At 38.6% G+C, this 22,500-nt stretch overlaps 3 protein-coding genes and 1 pseudogene across 3 annotated transcripts in view; 2 read left to right on the top strand and 2 right to left on the bottom strand.

The window, feature by feature from the left end:
- LOC144036528 (DNA repair protein RAD51 homolog 4-like) overlaps nt 1-3,037 on the bottom strand; it is a 17,440-nt gene extending 14,403 nt beyond the window's left edge. Inside the window, exons 1-2 of the mRNA XM_077547234.1 lie at nt 2,889-3,037; nt 124-205 (exon numbers count right to left, since the gene is read on the bottom strand). Coding sequence (XP_077403360.1) covers nt 124-205; nt 2,889-3,037 — 231 coding nt within the window. The remainder of the gene's footprint in view (nt 1-123; nt 206-2,888) is intronic.
- Nucleotides 3,038-6,119: 3,082 nt separating this feature from the next.
- Nucleotides 6,120-13,992, top strand: LOC144036527 (DNA ligase 3-like; annotated as a pseudogene).
- LOC144036526 (DNA repair protein RAD51 homolog 4-like) overlaps nt 13,600-22,500 on the bottom strand; it is a 19,915-nt gene continuing 11,014 nt past the window's right edge. Inside the window, exons 6-9 of the mRNA XM_077547233.1 lie at nt 15,346-15,416; nt 15,111-15,278; nt 14,875-15,000; nt 13,600-13,747 (exon numbers count right to left, since the gene is read on the bottom strand). Of these exons, the coding sequence (XP_077403359.1) occupies nt 14,905-15,000; nt 15,111-15,278; nt 15,346-15,416 (335 nt within the window). The 3' untranslated portion in view covers nt 13,600-13,747; nt 14,875-14,904. The remainder of the gene's footprint in view (nt 13,748-14,874; nt 15,001-15,110; nt 15,279-15,345; nt 15,417-22,500) is intronic.
- Nucleotides 16,160-20,348, top strand: LOC144035893 (uncharacterized). Its single transcript, XM_077545965.1, has 2 exons — nt 16,160-16,636; nt 17,484-20,348. The coding sequence occupies exons 1-2, from the start codon at nt 16,513-16,515 to the stop codon at nt 19,931-19,933; spliced, it is 2,574 nt and encodes an 857-aa protein (XP_077402091.1). The 5' UTR covers nt 16,160-16,512; the 3' UTR covers nt 19,934-20,348.

Below are 22,500 nucleotides of genomic sequence, written 5' to 3'. Positions count from 1 at the left end.
TACATATTCTTTTTTTAAATGTCATCCCCCCAAAAAATATTTCACTTCCAATGCAGAAAAATTAAAGGTAATCAATGCTCCCCAAAATAAAGCCAGACTAAAGACTGAGACGTGTGGACTGACCTGAGTTTTGCCACTTCCTGGCCCTCCTGCCAGCTCTGTGATCTCGCCCGTGTACACGCCAGAATCCAGCAGTGCATCCAAGCTGAGGACAAAGAAGACCAGGAGAACATTTGGGCTTACTGCAACGACAACAAATCATTTATACATGCTGGGCATACAATTTTAATATTATTTATGTTAATATAATTTAAAAATAATACAATAAAATTACATTTAAAACAATAAGAGGGGAAAAAAGACAATTTTATGACAAAAAAAAATCATAAATTGCAAGCCAAAATGAGGGGGGAGAAAAAAAATCAAATTTTTACAAGATTTTATAACAAAATAGAGTCATATAATGAGGGCAATAAACAGACTTTTAAAAATTACGTTGAATATCATGGGGGAGTCACAATTTTAACTTAAAATATTTTAGAAATTTATATGCTTTATTGTTTTTTTTAAATTTCATTGTCATTAACTTTTTGCTTGTTTTAGCTAAAGCTTCCAGCTATTATAGAAAAGAAAATACTTAACTCATTCACTGCCATTGACGGCTATAAACGTCAAACAATCATTTAAACTATTTCTATTGGTGAAACTTTTCCCCCCACTTTTGTTAACAAGAGTATGAAAACCTAGAATGTTTTTATTGTACATTTAGAACAGATATGAAATTTGTGAATAATCGCGAGTTAACTATAGTGAAGTCATGCAATTAATTACAATTAAAAACAAATCGCCTGATGCCCAAATTTTTAATAATATATATATTTATTTAATTCATTCACTGTCTTTGACGGCTACAAACATCAAAAATTCATTTGAACTATTTCTATTAGTTTAACGTTTTTTCCCCACTTTTGTTAACAAGAGTATGAAAAACCAAGCATTTTTTTAATTGTACATTTAGAACAGATATAAAATTTGTGATTAATCGCGAGTTAACTCGTGAAGTCATAAGATTAATTACAATTGAAAATTGTAATTGCCTCTTGCCCCTAATTTTGGATTAGACTGGAGTTTTATCCGTGTAATATTGCGAAAATAAAACCACTTCAAAACAGCTCTCAGTGTGACAGTCCAAAGTAGAAGAGGAAATGATGGACGTGTATGTGAAATCAATACAAACATCAGCATTCCACTTTGCATGATGGAGTCCAAGCAGCATGTGCGTGCCCTTCCAAATGCCATCTTTTCAGCAGCAGGGGGCAGCCATGACACACGGTGCAAGCCTCTCGGAAGGGTGCGGAAACATTTATGACATGCTTGACCAACATTGACTTTAACTTCAAATATAAAATAAACAAGACGCTTTGTAGGATGATTTTGCCTCCTTAAAGAGAATGTGCAAATCTTTCGCCGAGTGCTTTGAAGGCTTTTTTTGTTGCGAGCAGCCGAGCAGGAGCCGGCGTTAATGCGGCTGATACATCAGACGCCACTTTAGGGCCCAAATGGGACGAGGCGAGTCTTTAGAGGCTGCGTTTTCCGCGCCACGCGCTCGGCTGCATATTCCGCCGTGCGCGGCGCGACTCGGCTCGATGCAAATTCAATTTTTCCAGGCACGTCGACGTGACTCGGGCTGTGATTGATTGATTGGGGAGCGGTGCAGTGGAATCTGGTTACCAGAAAAAATAAAAAATAAATCTTATGACTGGTTTGACTTACATGCGTCCTCCACTTTCAACAGGGAAGGATAAAATCCACTGAAGCACAAAAAATAAAAAACCTCTCTGGAATTTCATCACATTGACACCAAAATGGCCGACTTGCTGTTTCATTTTGTGGAATGGGTCCTTGAGACTCTTTCATGCGTTCTGTTATGACAGACATGTCCACCCAATATTGTGTTGATTGGCCAACTTGTGGCAGGGGCTAATTTGATCAAACTTTTGAGTGCAGGAATTCACTCAAAAATGGCTGCTTCAAAATAAATTCTGTTCAATTTTGGGGATGGATCCTTGAGACTTTTTCCTGCGTTCTGTCATGAAATGAACACCACTCCTTTGTTTCCTGTCTTTCCACGATTGGACAAATGGATGAATCCAGGTGTGTCAGGCCATTGTTGCCGTGGTTACGGAGGTCAGGCACACCTGAATTAATCAGCTTGTCCACTCATGAAAGACAGGAAATGAAGGAGGGGTATTAGTTCAGGAAGTAGTGGATTTGTGCAAAGAGCCCATTGGGTGAACCTTGTGACACCCCAAAATGGCTGCTTGAAACCAAAATGTCTAATTTTCTGTAAAATTTGGGGTATGGGTCCTTGTAGGGCTGCTCGATTATTAAGAAAATATTAATCACGATTATGATTATTGATTACATTAATTAATTGAAATCACGATTAGGACGATGATTTATTTTTTGGGTACAAAACAAGAAAATGTTTAAACGTAAAAAATATAAAGAAAAAAATAATTATTTGAAACACTATAATTAAGGAAGTTTGATGAAATAACTTTTTTTTTTTTTCTTATAAAATAAAAAGGTGCAAATGTATAAATTTAAACAACACAAAATAAGTATTAATAATCGTATCTTTTTAATTTTACGATCATGCTGATTTTATAATTGTGGAGAGTAACAATTGAAATTAGAATTTAATTTCCATTAATTGCACAGCCCTCTGTGCTTTTTGTTAAGATAAACATGCCCACCCTGTTTTGATTGGTCAACCCTGCGACAGGGGCTGATTTTTTAAATAACTTTTGAGCACAAGAATTGGCTACTTCAACCTAAAATGGCTGACTTCCGGTTCAAATAACCGTACGCAGAGCGACGCTTACTTGGGATTTCCCGTGGAGAGGATGGCGGTGGCGGTGGAGCTGAGCAGCTCGTCGTAGAGGTCGGCACCGGAAACGAGGAAGGCGGCGTGCTGTGCTAGCAGCACCCTGTGGATGGCTATCAGAGCCTGCCAGACAACAAATGATGACATTTCACCTTGCAGCCATCGCTAAGTAACAGGCTTCGCTCCGTTGCCTTTGTCTCCTCCCGGATAAGACGTCTCCCTAAGTAAATATAGGAGATCCTTGTTTTAATCCTTATCAATTGTGCTGATGTCGCATAATCCTAATCCAGAGTCTCCAATTTTCTGATGTGGTCTTTTATTGTGGCCCTAATATCTTCTTCCCCAACCATGACATTGTTGTTTTTTAATAAAAAATAAATAAAAGGTGATATTTCAAATCCGAGTGGTTTGTTTTATCCCGGCCCTTAATCTCTTTTTGAATAAAAAAAATAAATAATTGCCCTTTCATGACATTTTTATTTTTTTATTTTTTATTTTTAAAGTTGATGTTTCTTGAAAACTTGACTCAAAATCCAGTGGTGTGTTTTATCATAACCCTTAATCTCCTCTTGGATAAAAAATAAATAAATCACCCTGCCATGACATTTTGCCTCTGTGTTAAAAAAAATAATTAAAAAAATATGGTGACGTGTCTTGAAAATTTGACTCAAATTCCAGTGTTTTGTTTTATCACGGCCCTTAATCTCTTCTTGGATGGAGAAAAAAAAGACATACCATGACATTTTACTTGGGCAGCACGGTGGCTGACTGGTTAGCACGTCCGCCTCCCAGTGCAGAGGTCGTGAGATCGAGTCCGGGCTTCGGCCTTCCTGGGTGGAGTTTGCATGTTCTCCCCGTGCTTGTGTGGGTTTTCTCCGGGTACTCCGGTTTCCTCCCACATTCCAAAAACATGCATGTCAGGTTAATTGAACACTCCAAATTGTCCATAGGTATGATTGTGAGTGTGGATGGTTGTTTGTCTCTGTGTGCCCTGCGATTGGCTGGCAACCAGTTCAGGGTGTACCCTGCCTACTACCCGAAGCCAGCTGGGATAGGCTCCTGCAACCCTTGTGAGGAAAAGCGGTAAAGAAAATGGATGGATGGGGACATTTTACTTTTTTTTTAACCTTCGTCTTGTGTTAACTTTCTGTTACCATCTCTTATGTTAACGGGTCGGTTTCGACCCGTGTCTTAAATCAGCTGTAAAATACACTAAAAACAAGTAGATATCATCCAATTTATTTCTCATCTCTTGGTTTGCTTGTTAGGCTTCCTTATCCATGAAAATATTAGTTTTAATGTTGTTGGTGTGGGCTTCTGGACCTTTTTTGTCAGTATACCCCTCGATTTCAATTAAAAAAAATTGATAAAATAAACACCAAGAGAATCATATAAATAAATACAAGGTTGTTGTGTTACCTGACTATTACTGGGGGCTATTAGAACACATCTCTTAAATTAATTTGTTTTATTTATTTATTAATTTAAATATTATTGACTATAGTAACATCTATGGTGTTACGGGTCGATTTCGACCCATGTATATTTACTTCAAGAAAAATGCAAAAAAGTATTTTTTCAGCAGTAGAACTTTAATATAAACACAAAATGATAAGCAAGTGATATTGTGACCCTGCAGTCCAGTAGTCATATCGAGGACCACACGTTTTCCTTGTTTTTTCTCAGGAATGCCACTCGCAGCTTTGCCTGTGTAAATCTGTAGCTTCCATGCATAGCTGGTTTTTGCATCGCAGGCTGCCCAGATTTTTATGCCGTACTTCCCTGGCTTACTGGGTATGTATTGCCGGAAGGGGCGTTTTCCTCGGTAAGGGACAAGACGTTCATCGACTGTCACCTCTGGCCCTGGGTTGAACATCAGTGGAAGGAGTTGCGTCCATCTCTCCCAGACATCCCTGATGGGGGCAAGCTTGTCAGAAATTGCTCTGCTATTTCGGTTGTCAAATCTGAGGACTCTTGATATCATTCGAAAGGTCTGAAGTGACATTGTTGCCCGGAAAATATTTCTGCCTGTCGATGCGTCCCAGAGACTATCAGTGAACTCATTGCAGGATCTGTACACTCCAGCAAGAAGAAGAACACCAATGTAAGCATCCAGATATTCCTCATCAATGTCTTTCTACATGTCGTCATGGACTTTTTTTCCTTCAACGTTTGTCATAGCCATGATGACTCTTTTTAGTGACAATGGCATGCATAGCTCGAAACATGTCTTGATGTCACTGACTCTTGTCACAGCAAATTGTGATTCCAGGGGTCATTTTTATGACATTTGCAGCAGCTGCCCTGCCATGTACATCATGAGGTACTGAGCTCCAAAAGATCTTATCATTTTTGGATTTGAATCTTTCAGTGGGAGGCGCTTCACCACCAGTGACCTCCTCATCAGACTCATCAGATATGTCTGTGTCTTCTGGTTGATACTCCACATTGTCTTCCTCCTCAGAAACTGTGTCCTCTTCCTCATTTTCATCAAAAAGATTATCCAGAACTTGGGTCGCTGAAAATCTTCTTCTCATGTTTGTATGCTGCAAATTGGAGATGTGCACTCTGCAAGTCAAATCCATCCTTCCATCCATCCATCCATTTTCTTTACCGCTTGTCCTCACAAGGGTCGCGGGGTTGCTGGAGCCTATCCCAGCTGGCTTCGGGCAGTAGGCGGGGTACACCCTGAACTGGTTGCCAGTCAATTGCAAGGCTCTGCAAGTCAAATGACCTTTCAAATGAATGAATTGACCTTACATGTCAGGACATGCCCATCTCTGTTAGTTTTGTTTTTGTGCAGGTGTACTGGAAAACACGGCAAAATGAGAATCCCCTACAGCTCACAGGATTGGGAGAGGAGCTGGCTGTCAGTGTGTTGGCTGACAGTGCAATTATGAATCCAGTTTTGGCTCTAATTATTGCTTTATAATCTTATTTTTATAACTGGGTCGAAACCGACCCTAACAACACAAATGTAACAATTTCAACCAGAGCATTTTAGAATATAGTAAAAAACTTTTTTTTTGGTTTATTTTGTTGAAATAGGGGTTCCTGACAAAGTCAAAAAGCCTTGATGAAATAAACTAATTTATATGGTTCTTTTATGCATGTTAAACCTAAAAACGGGTCGCTGCCGACCCTAACACAAGACGAAGGTGATGTTTCTTTATAATTTGACTCAAAAATTCCAAATGTGCCATTTTTTTTAATCCATTCACCATTACCCATGCTTCTAGTACCCTGATGCCATCATTTACTTACTTATTCTTTTGTGGCATTTTTCTCCCGTAGGCCGAGGCGTGCAAATCCATCTAGTATGCCATGAAGAAGTGCCCCAACGGCATGTACTCGGAGATCAAGTACGACGGCGAACGCGTGCAGGTGCACAAGAGCGGCGACACCTTCAGCTACTTCAGCCGCAGCCTCAAACCCGTGTTGCCGCACAAAGTCAGTCACGCACACGCACACACGCATGATCAGTATGAGCTCTTGTATGATTAGCAGCCTCTAGAGAGGCTCACAGTGGGGACATTTCCCATAAGGACTTCTCAACATTTGCTCTCTCAGTATGTGGCAGGAAACACTCCAGGCTACCGCACACATGACAGTCTGGCCACTAGAGGGTGCTGCAGAACATTTGAGTTTTGAATCGGACTTTTGAGATTAGCACAATAAATGTTCTCAAAATTACAAATCACATTAAAAAACAATAATTAAGTTTTATTTATTTATTATTTTTGTTTTTAATGTATGTATTTTTTGGGTTGCTGTCTCCAGGTGGCCCACTTCAAGGACTACATCCCACAGGCGTTCCCCGGTGGCCACAGTATGATTTTGGACGCCGAGGTGCTGCTCATCGACACCAACACCAGCAAGCCCCTCCCCTTTGGGACGCTGGGCGTGCATAAGGTCAGATGTCGGCCCCTTTGTCCCACTCGGGTGATAAACGTGAGTGGACGTTGCCAGCGTGTCCTCTTTTGTCCTTCAGAAAGCCGCCTTTCAAGATGCCAACGTCTGCCTCTTTGTCTTTGATTGCATTTACTTCAATGGCAACAGCCTCATGGAAAGGTAATGCCATAAAACAGTTGCAATTTCATGTTTTTTTTTTCTTGACACAATCCCCTGTTTATTTGTAGAAATCCCCGCTTTTTTCCCATTCAAATTATTTTTTGCTATTCATGGTTGGGCTCAGTTCCTATCTTAGCCGTGTACACAATATCATACTAATTAGTTAAAATCTTCCATGTTCAATCAATTCTATTGATAGTTTTTAAAAATACAAAAATTGTGAAAAATTAAAACAATTCATGTTACATTTGTTTGTTAGATTTTTTATGCTATTTTATACTTATTATACATATTTTTAGTTTAATTAAGAAGTACAGCAATAATTGGATTTTAGCAATTATATATGAAAACCAAGATGATGTAGTTATTTGCAGTATCTAATGATCATTTTTAATGACAAAAATTGTAAAAATAAAGAAAAGTAAAAATAATAATAATAAATAAATTCAAACAATTCATGTTAAATTTAGATTTTTATTTTTATTTTTTTTAAAATTTTGTTTATTTGAGAAGTACAACATTTTTGGTGCTTAATTTTGGATTTGAGGAATTATGTTGATGGCATAAATGTACCTTCTAAAAAAAACAGTTATATTTTGCAGGGTGTATAATTTTGTAAATGTACAATAATAATCTAAAAAAGTATATTTTCTTTAAAAAATATATATATCCTGGAGTGAAGCATGCCTAATAAAATCTTCAAAGTGCTTAATATATTTTATACAATTATATAATATGTAAATATGTGTACTAAACAATATAACTTTTTTTTAAAAAAAAAAATATATATATATATATACATATATATATATATGTTGTGTACTTGTAGTCAATAGTCATGTAAAGTACCAAAAGGTTTGTAAGGCACTGAAATATTTTTCTGTTGTTGTTGTTTTTTAATAAATAAATGCTTATTTGTGTGTGTGGGGGGGGATTTTTTTTGTTAAGATTATAATTATTTTAGTAAAAACATAAAACAAAAAAAGTCTTGTAAGATACTCCAACAACTGAATAAATATTTTCCTGTTCCAAAAACGTCAACGTGGTCCGCAGGCCGCTGTGCGAGCGCAGGAAGTTCTTGCATGACAACATGGTGGAGGTGCCCAATCGCATCCTCTTCTCGGAAATGAAGCACGTCACGGTAAGAGTGCAACGACCTCTGTAGATTTGACCCATCTGCTAAATATGTATCAATACGTGTGTGTGTGTTTGTGTTAGCGTGCAGGAGACCTGGCCGACATGATCACGCGAGTCATCAGGGAAGGCTTGGAAGGCTTGGTGCTCAAAGATGTCAAGGTCCGACTTTTGATTTTGAGAATCCCCGCTTTGCCGTGATGATGACCACGTGAGTGTGTGCTGTCCACCAGGGCTCGTATGAGCCCGGCAAGCGTCACTGGCTGAAGGTGAAGAAGGATTACCTGAACGAGGGCGCCATGGCCGACACGGCCGACCTGGTGGTGCTGGGCGCCTTCTACGGGAAAGGCTCCAACAGTGCGTTTGTGTGTGAATGTGCACGTGCGTGTCGTTGATTAGCGCAAATGCTGCAGAGTTGTTTCCCTTCGCCGCGAAGCCATTTTTCCTGTGACAGTAATCGTGAAATTATTGTTTGTAAAATATTGGAAAACGGTGTCTTGATTTTCCTCTGGTATACAATAAGTGAATAATTACTCAATTGTGATGTTTGTAAGAAAACACTGTTGTTTATGCCCTCCTCCACCCAAAAATTAAAAAAAAAAATAGCGCTGTAAATTTGCAACTTATAAAGTGGCAAATTCGCCTTTTTTATAGCGTGCATTTGTCCTCTAAGTTTTTTTTGCTCTCAAATTTGCAACTTAATAAAGCTATTTTTTTACTCGGAATATTACCCCCCTCGGAAATGTTTTAAAAAATTATACATGGCCCTAATGCGCCATCGTAGTACTGTGATATAATAAACATATGAGGTGATCGTTGGTAAAATTTGCAAAAATCATATGAAGATTTTTTTTCCCCTAAATATATCATCGCTGTATTATCACACGTAATATTGTTTATACATATTGTTGTCAAATGATCACATGTTCTGCCTAATTATCACGACATAATTTTCTCTCCACTACATCCATTATTGCATGGTTGCTTTGTCCTCATATCTGAATAATAAGGCCTTTATTGGCATTATTTCATCGTTATAAAAATGCTAATGACGTGTTTTTTTTGTTTGTTTGTGTCCATGTTAGGCGGCATCATGTCCAGCTTTCTGATGGGCTGCTACGATCGGCCTCCAAGAAGTGGTGCACGGTCACCAAGTGCTCGGGCGGCTACGACGACGCCATGTTGGCTCGGCTCCAGAAAGAGCTGGATGTCGTCAAAATCAGCAAGGTCGGCGAGGACGCCCGCCTGCCGGGAATTCCGACGTCATCCAACGTCATTCGTCTTCTTACGTGTGCGTTTTGAATCTCGCAGGACCCCAGCAAAATCCCCGGGTGGCTGAAAATCGTCAAGAACTACTATCCGGATTTCCTCATCCGCAGTCCCGAGGTGTGACTCATGTTTGTGGTCAATGATGAGCGTGCATGTTTTTTATTGGACGACACATTTGCATGCCAGAGAAAAGATATTTGCTTGCAAAAAGTCAACAAATCCAAATGCAAAACATTTGGTTGCAAAAAGCAAAAGGTGATCAAAATCAGCTGTTTGTTTTACTTTAAAATATATAACAATTAAAGCCCTTTGTTCACAAAAACAGTCGAAATCAAAGTTTTTATGGTTGCAAAAGTGAAAATAATCCAAAGTCCGTTCATTGACAAAAAAAATGTCTAAAATACTTTTTTTTAAAGCCCTTTGTTCACAAAAGAAAAATAAATAAACATCCAAAAGTCCAATATTTACAAAAAGTATCTATTAAGATTTTTTTTTTGTTCACCCAAAATTTAAACAAGGATCTAAATCAGTTATTTGTTCACAAAGTCAGAAGGATCTAAATCAATCACAAAAAGTCAACAAATCCTAACCTAAGTTTACAAAATTATATCCAAAGGAAAATGTGTTTAATTCAAAAGAATTAAAATAAGTCTTTGACTGAAAAAAGCAAAAAAGTCTAGATTTTTGTTAAAAAAAATTTTAAAGATACAAATCTAATTCTTGTATAAAAAAAGATCAAAACCTTTATTAACCCAAATCACTTTGGTTGACAAAAAGTTGAACAAATGACAAATGAAAAACTGGAGTTCAACAAGTCCAAAGATGCAAATCAAAGTATTTTTTTGACAAAAAGTATATCAAAAGTTCTTTGTTTAAGAAATAATGTCCAGATGAAAAGCAAAAAAGTCCAGATTTTTGTTTAAAAAAAATTTTAAAATACAAATCAAATTCTTATATAAAAAAAAAAAGATCAAAACCTTTATTAACCCAAATCACTTTGGTTGACAAAAAGTTGAACAAATGACAAATGAAAATCTGGAGTTCAACAAGTCCAAAGATGCAAATCATAGTATTTTTTTGACAAAAAGTATATCAAAAGTCCTTTGTTTAAGAAATAATATCCAGATGAAAAGCAAAATAGTCCAAATTTTTGTTCAAAAAAAGTTTCGGAAATACCCAAATCAAATTCATAGTAAATATCAGAACCTTTATTAACATAAGTATGAAATGACCAAATAATAATAATAAAAGTCTGTTGTTGAACAAGTCCAAAGAAGCAAATGATTTTGTTCACTAAAAGTGTGACAACGCTGTGCTTTCAAACCCTTCAAGCAAGCGCCGGTGTGGGAGATCACAGGCGCCGAGTTCTCCAAGTCGGAGATGCACACCGCCGACGGCATCTCCATCCGCTTCCCACGTATGACGCGCGTCTGCGGCGACAAGGATTGGAAGAGCGCCACCAACCTGCCGCAACTCAAAGTACGCCGCCGCCACTCCGGCTTGCGGGTCGTCTCCTCATTTGCTTTTAACGCGGGTCCTTCTACCAGGAGCTGTATCGCATCTCCAAGGAGAACTGCGACTTCAAAGTGACGGCGGGACCCTCTGGCCAAGACAAGGGCGAGTCGGGCGGAGACAGCGGCGGGAATTCGCCCGCGCCGGAAAGCGCCCCGCCCAAGAAGACAAGTGAGTCGAGGGGGCAAAAACTTTTTGACTTGCAAGTTTTGACCGTTTTGAGACCTCAATGGTTAACGGTTACGCTGCGTTACTTTTTTTTCTTCTGTTCTTCCTTTCACAAACTGATTTAGGTCAATTTTATATTGAAATATGACATCCATTTCTCTTGTTAATGTCAGGTTTAATTTTTTCAAAGTAGATTTTTGGTTTTTCTGGCGTCAAGTTTATTTTTTATTTATTTTTTATTTTTTACAATTTTAAAAATGGGCAGAATTTCACAAGTTACTTCATTTTAAATATTAATCAGCACTTAATATGAAAAGAAAAATGCACTGAGCTGTAACCATTGTCTTACAAACGCCATTACGCCATGTAGTGACAGAAAAACACACATCTGTCACACTCGTTTTTTTACAGTACAGTACATATTTTCCATTTTATTCATTTTGTCATGAATTCTGAACTTACTGTATCAGTGACTAAAAAATGCAACCATGTTTTTATTAAATTAACATTTCTTTCCACTTTCATGTTAAGAGTATGAAAAAATTGAAAAAAACATTGTACATTTAATTGTAAATGTAGATATAAATCATTCAGATATTAATAAATTTGTGATTAATTGTGAGTCAATTATTAAAGTCATGTGAATAATTCTAATCGACTGACACCTCTACTTTTAGCATTTTCTGACATTTTCCCAATCAAAAGTTACAAACTTTGCTCGCTTTAGCTAAATAAAATAGTAGACATTGATGAAAGTAAGTACCTGTAAATTGAATGTTTACGTCATCATTGTTCAAAATTCAGGGCATGAACCTCCTTTCATTTAATATGAAGCAAAAACACCTGCACATCTAAACAAAAACATACAAAAAAAAGTTGTGACCTGATTGAGCAAAACCAATCTATTTGAATTTTTCAGCACATCACAATTTGAGAAAATAAATTTGTTGTTGACCACTATTATTTTTTTCCCTTTTCGTGATGGAAATCAAGATTTTGAGTTACAGGCAAGCTTTGGAAACGCCACCACTGGAGTGAGGTGGAAAAGTGACAAAAGTTGCTACCACGCACATATTGTTAGCCTAATAGCATAAATTAAAAAAGTCATTTTTAACTTAAGTGCCGTAATAGCAATAGAAAAAAAGCAGAAGCTATAACGGGGTTTGAGACTGCGACCATATTAGTCGCATTTGTGAGTAAGAAGTTCTTCTGGACGCCTTTTTTAAAAGTCATGCTCTTCTTCAGTCTTTTATAGTTTGCACATTGTGCGTACAGCAGATTAATTGTTCAGCCAACAAATATCGGCACCAAATATAAACATACATGTAGATTGAATTCCATGTGTCGGCAGGTAACAGCACACCGGCCAAACGCAAGGCAGTGAAATCCGAGCCGAGCTCTCCCGCCCTCAAAGCTCCCGCCCCCAAAAAGGTACGCACAAAAAAAACGCCACTCTCCACGTCAACTTTTGACATTTTTATTCGTTCTTTTTTTTTTTTTACTTGCAGGTGAGGAAGAGTGAAAGTGTTGCAGAGCAACGGACACGCCAAAACAGCCAAGGTGACGGTACCGCCGCCGCCGCCTCCTGCCCCCCCCCCCCCCCCCCCGCAGATGCTGGAGTCCAACAAGGACAAGGTTCGTCCAAAACACCTTTCATTGACGGCGTTTTATTTGCATTCCTTTGCTAGTTTTGAGCAAGTCTCAATTGAAGTGATTCAGGAAAGAAAGAGCAGAGTAATGATTGAACATTTTTAGCCATAAAGGTGTCCACAAGGTAGAAAAAAATGTCAGAGTATAGAAAAAACACGAGTAAAAGAAACTATTATTTTCTTTGTAATAAAAATAATTAATCCACTCGATTTTAATCAAATTCTAGTCAAATCCCCAAAAATCCTTCGTTGCTCAACCACCATCCTGCTATGCTTTATATGGAAAATAATACATTTTGCTTAAAATTCTTTAAAAATATATATTTTAAATTTGTAAACAGATTTATTTTATTTTATTTTTTTAAATAAAAACGCAATCTTCCATAATGTCATTGATTGCTCGACTTTCATCATGTTATAGCTGATGACCATTTTTTTTTAGTGCGGTCATGCCAAAATATACAAGCCACCACTCATTTTTCCCCCCTATTTTTAATAAATTTTCAAAAATTCTAATATGGTTGCGGGTGTTTAGTATTGTAATCAATTGTCCCATCGATTAATCAGATAGTAGTAGTTTGAGGTGCAGGTATTATTTTTGCCCACTGGGGGTCACTGTAGTATCTGTGACTGAGAATGTGCGTGTGATTTTAAAAGGTGGGGCTTGGTCTGGTGAGTGACGTGGGTGTCGGCAGATGAGTGTGTCAAATTGGCTGGCTAGTTTAGCATATTTTATGGGAAAATGTACAAAAAGATGGAACCTTGTCGGTTTCCACACTTTTTTTTTTTTTTCCCCCACGGCTAGACGCTTCTGGACATCTTTGGCGGCGTCAAGCTCTTCCTGCCCTCCGGCGTGGACGACTTTGCCAAGCTGCGGCGCTACTTTGTGGCGTACGACGGCGACCTGGTGGCAGACTACGACGCCGCCTCGGCCACCCACACGCTGGCCGACAATCGGGAGGATGAGGATGAGGGAGGCGGCCGGGCCCAGCGGGTGACGTCCGACTGGATCTGGAAGTGCATCCGGAAGAGGCGCGTGGTGGCCCCTTGCTAGCTGCAAAAAAGAAACTTTATTTGTTCTTTCCGTTCACGCCTTTAATGTGCCTCCGTGGGAATCTCCTGAAGGCTCGTCATTCATTGGCTGTGGTCAAGTAATAAGGCAACATGAGGTGAACCACAACAGGCATGTACACACCCTAATTTGTAACTTTTTTTTCAATTTAAATCATGAGATGAAGTCTGAGCAAGTATGAAGTGGTGCGCTTTTTAAAATAAAATATAATTTGATGACAAAAACAATATCTTGTTATTCAACGAGTAAAAAGTTTCAAATTTAAGTCATTTTTACAAGAATGTTAAAGGCATACTTTGACTCATTGACCCACTTTCAATAGTAAAAAGATATTTTGTCTTGACCTCATTTGCTCTTAAAAATGTCTCATATGTATTGATATGTTTTTTTAAGCTAGATCTTGAGATTTGATGCAGCCTCTCAACTGCAAAGAATGGTTGAAGAAATGGTAGTTATTACACAAATGGCCAGCAGGTGGCAGCAGAGCAAAGGAGATCAACCAGGGACATGTTGAATGTTGATTTATGAATAATGATTAAACTTAGCTATATTCTAATGCTAATTGCTGCAAAACTGACACCGATAGAAATGTACTTTTTTTTGTTGTCCTGATGAAAGAAGAGACTCTAATCTTTCTTTTGGTGGGTTCCATGTTGGTATAGCAATAGAACACAATATTCTGTGTCTTGCAAAATCAGTCAAAATCCAGTAAAACAGCCGGGAGAGAAGGGGGTAGCTTCTGTGAAAATGGCTGTGAGTGAATAAGTTAAAGTGACAACTTTATTTTTCATGTCCAATTAATAATACCTTTATAAAGTAATTCTGTCACTTGCTGTCAACAGAAGATGGCATCACCTGTGCTGAGGAAATAGGTAACGACTAATCAGAGCTTTTCTGGGTTTGGTCAGCAAACTGAGACATGATTGATCGTTACCTACTTCCTCAGCACAGGTGATGTCACTTTCAGTCCACAGCAAGTGACAACATTCGTTTTGAGAGGTATTAATTCATGAAAAATAAGGAAGTTATCACATTAATTATAGACAAAATATCTTTTTACAGTTGAAAGTGGCTCAATGAGTCAAGTCAATTTGTCATTTTAAACTTACGAGAATCCTTTTTGAGGTAGTTGGTGGTTGTCAAGAATCTGCCGCATCCAGCTTTCGCTTCCCCGACGTGTCGCGTTGCAAGCGACTCCACTGCTGAAGGTCCAACTCGGCTCGGATCAAACACGGCTGCTCGAGGTCAACACATGACAAACGGGACTGGTTAGCGGATGCTCCACGTTTCTGGCTCTTAAAGGGTTGTTTGAAGCAGCCTCCACCAGGGGGCGCCATTTTCTTACCCGCCTGGAGGACTTGAGGAGGGCGGCAGACCGGAGAGCGGATCCGCCGACGGTGGGAGTGTCCGGAAGTCGCTCCAGCAGGACTCGGGTTTTCGGGACGTGACTCCAGCACACGCCCAGGCCCGGCTGCAGCTCGCCATCCTCGCTCCTCGTCACGTAATTGATCACCTGCGGACCGCACGCCGTGCTCAGCACTGACCGACATCCTACAATGTGTGTGCGTGTTCATCCTCACCAAGGCGGCTATGTTGAAATCCTTGGCCAAGGTCCTGAGGGCGATGGCTACTTGGCTCATCCTGTACATGCCTAAGGGAAAAAATTGAAATATTATGGCAAATACATTTTGAAATGTATAAACTAGAATTTGTAAATAAGGACTTATGGGGGAGCCCCCCCCCCCCCTCCCCAAAAAGATTACACAAAAAGTCATAATGTTTAATAGTTTCTTGTACGATCATTTTTACAAGAAATAAAATGGCAGCTGGAAAAAAAAAATCATAAAAGATTTTCAAATACATGCCTGCACACAATTCATTTGAATACACAGAGGAAAAATAGGAAATATAAAACAAGTTAATTATTAGTAGGGCCCGACTTATTAACCGGCCAAAAAGTTAAGTGGTTTTTTTTGCTGATAGTTTTTTGTTATTGCCATAACAAATTAAATATATATAAGATAAAAGATTTCCTATAAATGTTTGTTTTTTTTGTAACATTTTTTCATTTTGAAAAAAAAACCACCTTTACGATACATGGTTGTTATAAAAAAAAAAGCCTGACTATACTGTACCTTTTTTTTGTTTTTGTTTTAATAATCCATAGCTATTTTTTAAATACAGTACATGGTCATTTATTTACTATAATAAAAGCCATAGTATACATGATAATTTTCTTTTAAGTAAATGGTTTTATTTTAATTTTATTTGATTATATAAAAGATTTCCTAAAAATTGCTGTTTTTTCTGGTAATTTTTTTCTATACATTGGCATAAAAACTGCCTTACTTAAGTTAGGCCCCCAACCCCCTACGTGACACGAGATTTGTCCAACTGGAGTTGCCGTAGAATAGATTTCACGTGACCAATACTCCATTCCAGGCTGCTTTTACATAGCCACACGCGGTTCGCTATAATTCATAATTATTCATTCTGAATTCGTACTATACGAACTTACACATAGACACTGTGCGTCCGTCATACTCTATCGAAGCCAATCTGCTCCATTTTGTGTCTGGTTACATTCGTATCACACCGTTTTTGTCAAAATCTTTCGGCCTTGTTTAGCTTAGCTTATTTTAGCTTAGCTTGCTAGCCACCGAAAAAAAGGAGACGCGTTTTTTATCGACATATTGGCTCAACAGACGTCCAATGTGACTGAAACGTGTCGTGAATATCGTGTGAAAATGTTCGTAATAACGAAAGTCAAGTACAAAGAGGAGCTTTGTGGCGCACAAGAAGAGAATGAGCGACTACGTCAACTGATGGACGCTTTTTGCAAGCAGCCTCGAGTTGTGTTGAACAGAGCAGGTTTGTCACTTATTTAATCAATACTTTTCAACAATATGTCTATTTTGAAAGGATCCTTCATCCGGGCACTTTTTACCTTAAGTTTACAGTTGTTCTCAAGTCGCTTTGGTACATGTCTCAGATAAGAATAGGTGCTCCTATTTTTGATGGTAAATGTTATAAGAATTATATAAGACAGCAGGTTTATTCTTTATTATTGGTTCGTTGACATACCAACATCTAGAATGGAGGATGGAAGCCTAGTAGATAATTTGGTATTGTAAACAGAAGTGACTAGTTGGACCATTGTTTAGAACCAAATAAAAAACAAAAAACTTTTTTTTTTCTTAGCATAGAATTACCTAATATATTACATATAGACACATATTTATGCTAATGGCACATTGACACTAAGCCCATTACAATGATAAGAAATAAAATAATTTAGGGCTGTTCGGTGGAATGGCCCATTTAGGTTTGACATGCACTTCCTGTTGGCTAAATTGATTTATCTCCCCTGGCTTTATTTGTTCTGCTTTGCTGCCCCCTAGAGGTGAATAATTAAAAGTTTGTCAACTCCTCGAGGATGTTGTACAGCTGATGCAGATGCATGCATTTGTTAGCTTTTTGTCAATAAATGCCAGGTTTCACAACTTGAAATATTTTCTATATTTATGTGCGGAACAATCAGTCTTACAGGGGCTTACAGAGTAACGTTGAGTGATTTCTGGAACAAAATACAGATACGTAACATTTGCCAGTTTGTTACTCTTTCACTCAGGTGGCCCATGTGATAATCTTAAATATAAAACACCTAACGTCACAATAAACGATCTTTACCAAACCATGTGTAACTTGTGTCCCGCAGACGTCAGTGAAAAATATCTTTGTCCTGAGCGGCAGGAGCCAGAGTTCCATGGCGTGAAAGAGGAGGAGGACTTGGAGCCTCTTCAAGTTAAAGAAGAGGAGCAGCCACAACCTCCCAACATAAAAAAAGAAGAGTGGCTGCCACCATACATTAAAGAGGAAGAGCATTTCACAGAGTTGCCCGTGACTGGTGTCCATTTGAAGAGTGAAGATGAATGTCAATATGAAGAGAACAAAGGGGCGGAGTCTCCAAGCAGCAGCTCAAGACAACAAACAACAACAGAAGATGACGAGGACCACCGTGGAGGATCACAAGCAGACAGCCTGTTAGCTCGAATATCAGATGGTGAAGACACGTCACACTCTCCTCAAACCGATGACTATGAACAGTCTGACGGTGATGTGACATGTCACACTGACAGCAAACGTTGGAAATGTTCTCAGTGTGGAAAAACTTTTGGCTGGCAGTCTCTATTGAGAAGACATATGATCAGCCACACTGGAGAAAAGCCTTTTGCCTGCTCAATTTGTGGTCACAATTTTACTCAGAAGGGAAGCTTAAAAATACACACAATAACCCACACTGGAGAAAAGCCTTTTGCCTGCTCAGTTTGTGGTCAAAATTTTGCTCAGAAGGGAAGCTTAAAAAGACACACAAGAACCCACACTGGAGAGAAGCCTTTTGCCTGCTCAGTTTGTGGCAAAAAATTTGCTATGAATGAAAGCTTAAGAATACACACAAGAACCCACACTGAAGAGAAGCCTTTTGCCTGCTCAGTTTGTGGTCAAAATTTTACTGCGAGGGGAAGCTTAAAAAGACACACACTAACCCACACTGGAGAAAAGCCTTTTGCCTGCTCAGTTTGTGGTCAAATTTTTGCTCAGAAGAGACACTTAAAAATACACACAAGAACCCACACTGGTGAGAAACCTTTTGCCTGCTCAGTTTGTGGTCAAAATTTTACTGCGAGGGGAAGCTTAAAAAGACACACACTAACCCACACTGGAGAAAAGCCTTTTGCCTGCTCAGTTTGTGGTCAAAATTTTGCTCAGAAGGGACACTTAAAAAGACACACAAGAACCCACACTGGAGAGAAGCCTTTTGCCTGCTCAGTTTGTGGCAAAAAATTTGCTATGAATGAAAGCTTAAGAATACACACAAGAACCCACACTGAAGAGAAGCCTTTTGCCTGCTCAGTTTGTGGTCAAAATTTTGCTCATAAGGACAACTTAAAATTACACACAAGAACCCACACTGGAGAAAAGCCTTTTGCCTGCTCAGTTTGTGGTCAAAATTTTGTTCATAAGGGACACTTAAAAAGACACACAAGAACCCACACTGGAGAGAAGCCTTTTGCCTGCTCAGTTTGTGGTCAAAATTTTGCTCAGAAGGACAACTTAAAATTACACACAAGAACCCACACTGGAGAAAAACCTTTTGCCTGCTCAGTTTGTGGTCAAAATTTTGCTCAGAAAGGACACTTAAAAAAGCACACAAGAACCCACACTGGAGAGAAGCCTTTTGCCTGCTCAGTTTGTGGCAAAAAATTTGCTATTAATGAAAGCTTAAGAATACACACAAGAACCCACACTGCAGAGAAGCCTTTTGCCTGCTCAGTTTGTGGCAAAAAATTTGCTGTGAATGAAAGCTTAAAAAGACACACACTAACCCACACTGGAGAGAAGCCTTTTGCCTGCTCAGTTTGTGGTCAAAATTTTGCTCATAAGGACAACTTAAAATTACACACAAGAACCCACACTGGTGAAAAGCCTTTTGCCTGCTCAGTTTGTGGCAAAAAATTTGCTGTGAAGGAAAGCTTAAAAAGACACACACTAACCCACACTGGAGAGAAGCCTTTTGCCTGCTCAGTTTGTGGTCAAAATTTTGCTCATAAGGACAACTTAAAAATACACACAAGAACCCACACTGGAGAGAAGCCTTTTGCCTGCTCAGTTTGTGGCAAAAAATTTGCTATGAATGAAAGCTTAAGAATACACACAAGAACCCACACTGAAGAGAAGCCTTTTGCCTGCTTAGTTTGTGGCAAAAAATTTGCTGTGAATGAAAGCTTAAAAAGACACACACTAACCCACACTGGAGAGAAGCCTTTTGCCTGCTCAGTTTGTGGTCAAAATTTTGCTCATAAGGACAACTTAAAATTACACACAAGAACCCACACTGGAGAAAAGCCTTTTGCCTGCTCAGTTTGTGGCAAAAAATTTGCTGTGAATGAAAGCTTAAAAAGACACACACTAACCCACACTGGAGAGAAGCCTTTTGCCTGCTCAGTTTGTGGTCAAAATTTTGCTCATAAGGACAACTTAAAAATACACACAAGAACCCACACTGGAGAGAAGCCTTTTACCTGCTCAGTTTGTTGTCAAAGATTCCCAAGTAAGGCTAAAGCTAAGACGCACAAGTGTGCTGGTGAGAATAGCAGAGATGAATGATGGTGCAAAGATCATGTCTACCGCTGAATGAACGAATGATCTGTGTACCTGTATTGTATGTGTCTGACTTAACCCTATTTTGAAATTGATTTTGTATATAAAATGTTACATCAACCTGACAAGGGGCTGCAGATTTAAACTATGACAGCTATAATCTGGCATGTTTACCGGTAATTGTCCATTAATATGCATTGTGCCTTATATCGTTTTTAAATTACATTTTCCATGTTTAATATTAAAGGTAATTACAATGACAGTGATTTTAAAAGTACAATTTTGTGATCTATTTGTATTCGTAAATACTTTCTTATAATTATTGTGTGTCAAAACATTGTATATAGTTTGTCCTTTTTTGTTACATTTACACTAGTATGACTCACTCTGTAAATATAATAAAAAAAGATGTAATCCATTATTACTGAAATAACTCTCTTTTTGGTAAACCCCTTAATAATTTTAAAGTATGTACGTATATCCATCCGTTATAATCTTAAAAAAATAAATTTAAAATAAATAATGACATACGAAGTGTAACAGAAGGGAGACAACGGTCCATTAAAAAGTATTACAGTGCATACCATAATATGGACTGAAGGTCTATGTGATTATGATAATTATGTGGCCGGGTGGTAAATACAAGCGTTTACAAGTTTACAAGAACACTGTACATGAACTAAACATGCTAAATGCATTCTTATTTTATTTTAGATTTTTTAATTTTTATTTTTATTTTGTATGTTGGCGAATATGTGCGTGTGAGGGTGTACTTATTAGTTCACCTAAAACCTATTAAAAAATCCCATACTGTTCACCTAAACCGAATACTTCAGAGTCGTGAGGTTGTCGGGAGACCCGAGGAAGGATCAAAGAAAGGAAAGTGAAATCCAACACCGACCAGACATTACCTACTACCCACCGGGTTACCAACCAGAGTCTTTCACCAAGCCCAGAAACATCTAAATTCCAACAAATTAGGGAGACCTCAAGAGACCAAAGGAGAGACTGAGGAAAGGAAGGAAGGATAGATGAAGCAGAGTGAGATCCACAGACATCAGCCTCCACCGATTCAACGGCCAGAGGAAGAAGCAGAATGTGTTTGAATTTCGATAAATTCTGGTATGCATGAAAACCTCCACCAAAGAGGGGAGCCGTCATCCCTCACCGCTCCTTCAGGGGATGGGTCAAATGCGGAGAACAAATTTCGCCCCACTTAGATGGGTGTGACAATCAGTGGATCTTATCTTATCTTATCTTATCCCGGGGCCAGGACAGAGCAAGCACAACTCCACAGGCCACGGCAGCGCCAAGGGACAACCCCCGGGCCACTGGCTGGAGAGCAAACCCAGGAGCCAGGAGCGCTCCCCACCCCAAAGCAACCCGCGCCCCCAACCCAACGCAGGACAGGTCACGACAGGCTCGCCAGGCATTCCACCGCAATAACGAAAGTCAAGTACAAAGAGGAGCTTTGTGGCGCACAAGAAGAGAATGAGCGACTACGTCAACTGATGGACGCCTTTTGCAAGCAGCCTCCAGTTGTGTTGAACAGAGCAGGTTTGTCACTTATTTAATCAATACTTTTTAACAATATGTCTATTTTGAAAGGATCCTTCGACCGGGCACTTTTTACCTTACGTTTACAGTTTTTCTCAAGTCGCTTTGGTACATTTCTCAGATCAGAATTGTATTTTTAAAACTCTTTGTTCAATTTTCACATCACTACAGCAGTTTATCCTCTTTTTTTTTATTTTTATTATTATAACAAGCTGTAGGAAAAATGATTATGTAATTTTCTGTTGTTTCCTACAATTTCAATTTCTTATGTCTGTTTCTCACCCTTTTTTCGAGCCACGGGACCCTTTTTTCATTGAAAACATTTCGAGGCACATTCTCCATAGAAAATCTACCAAAAAAACAAACATCCTAACTAAACTTAATGGCTATGGTGTTTCATTTTTTTTATATGTCTATATTATATATATTTACACTAGTATGACTCACTCTGTAAATATAATTACAAATAAAAAAGGATGTCATCCATTATTACTGAAATAACTCTTTTTTTGGTAAACCCCTCAATAATTTAAAAGTATGTACGTATATCCATTCAAATATATTTCATTTCTACACTCTTATAGAAACCAAACAATGAACATCATGGACAAGTATTTAGTTATTAAATGCAAACAATAATAAGTCAACATAAATCATAATTTCTGAATGGGCCTTAGGCCACTTTTTACAACAAAAGTTGGGCCCCAAGGTAAAACAAAGAGGTTAAGAACACCTGTTGTAGCTGCCAGCTTTGTTATTCTTTCACTCGTGTAGCACATGTGATTATCTTAAATATAAAATATATTACACCACAATAAAGTGATGTCGGTGAAAAACATTGTTGTCTTGAGCGGCAGGAGCCAGAGTTCCGTGGCGAGAAAGAGGAGCGGCTGCCACCGTGCATTAAAGAAGAGGAGCATTTCACAGAGTTGCCCGTGACTGCTGTCCATTTTAAGACTGAAGATGAATGTCAATATTAAGTATCCATTATCCATTCAAACATATTTATTTTCACT

Source organism: Vanacampus margaritifer, chromosome 16, assembly GCF_051991255.1.
Source record: "Vanacampus margaritifer isolate UIUO_Vmar chromosome 16, RoL_Vmar_1.0, whole genome shotgun sequence".
NCBI lineage: Eukaryota > Metazoa > Chordata > Actinopteri > Syngnathiformes > Syngnathidae > Vanacampus > Vanacampus margaritifer.
This window is presented reverse-complemented; position numbering and strand designations above follow the sequence as displayed.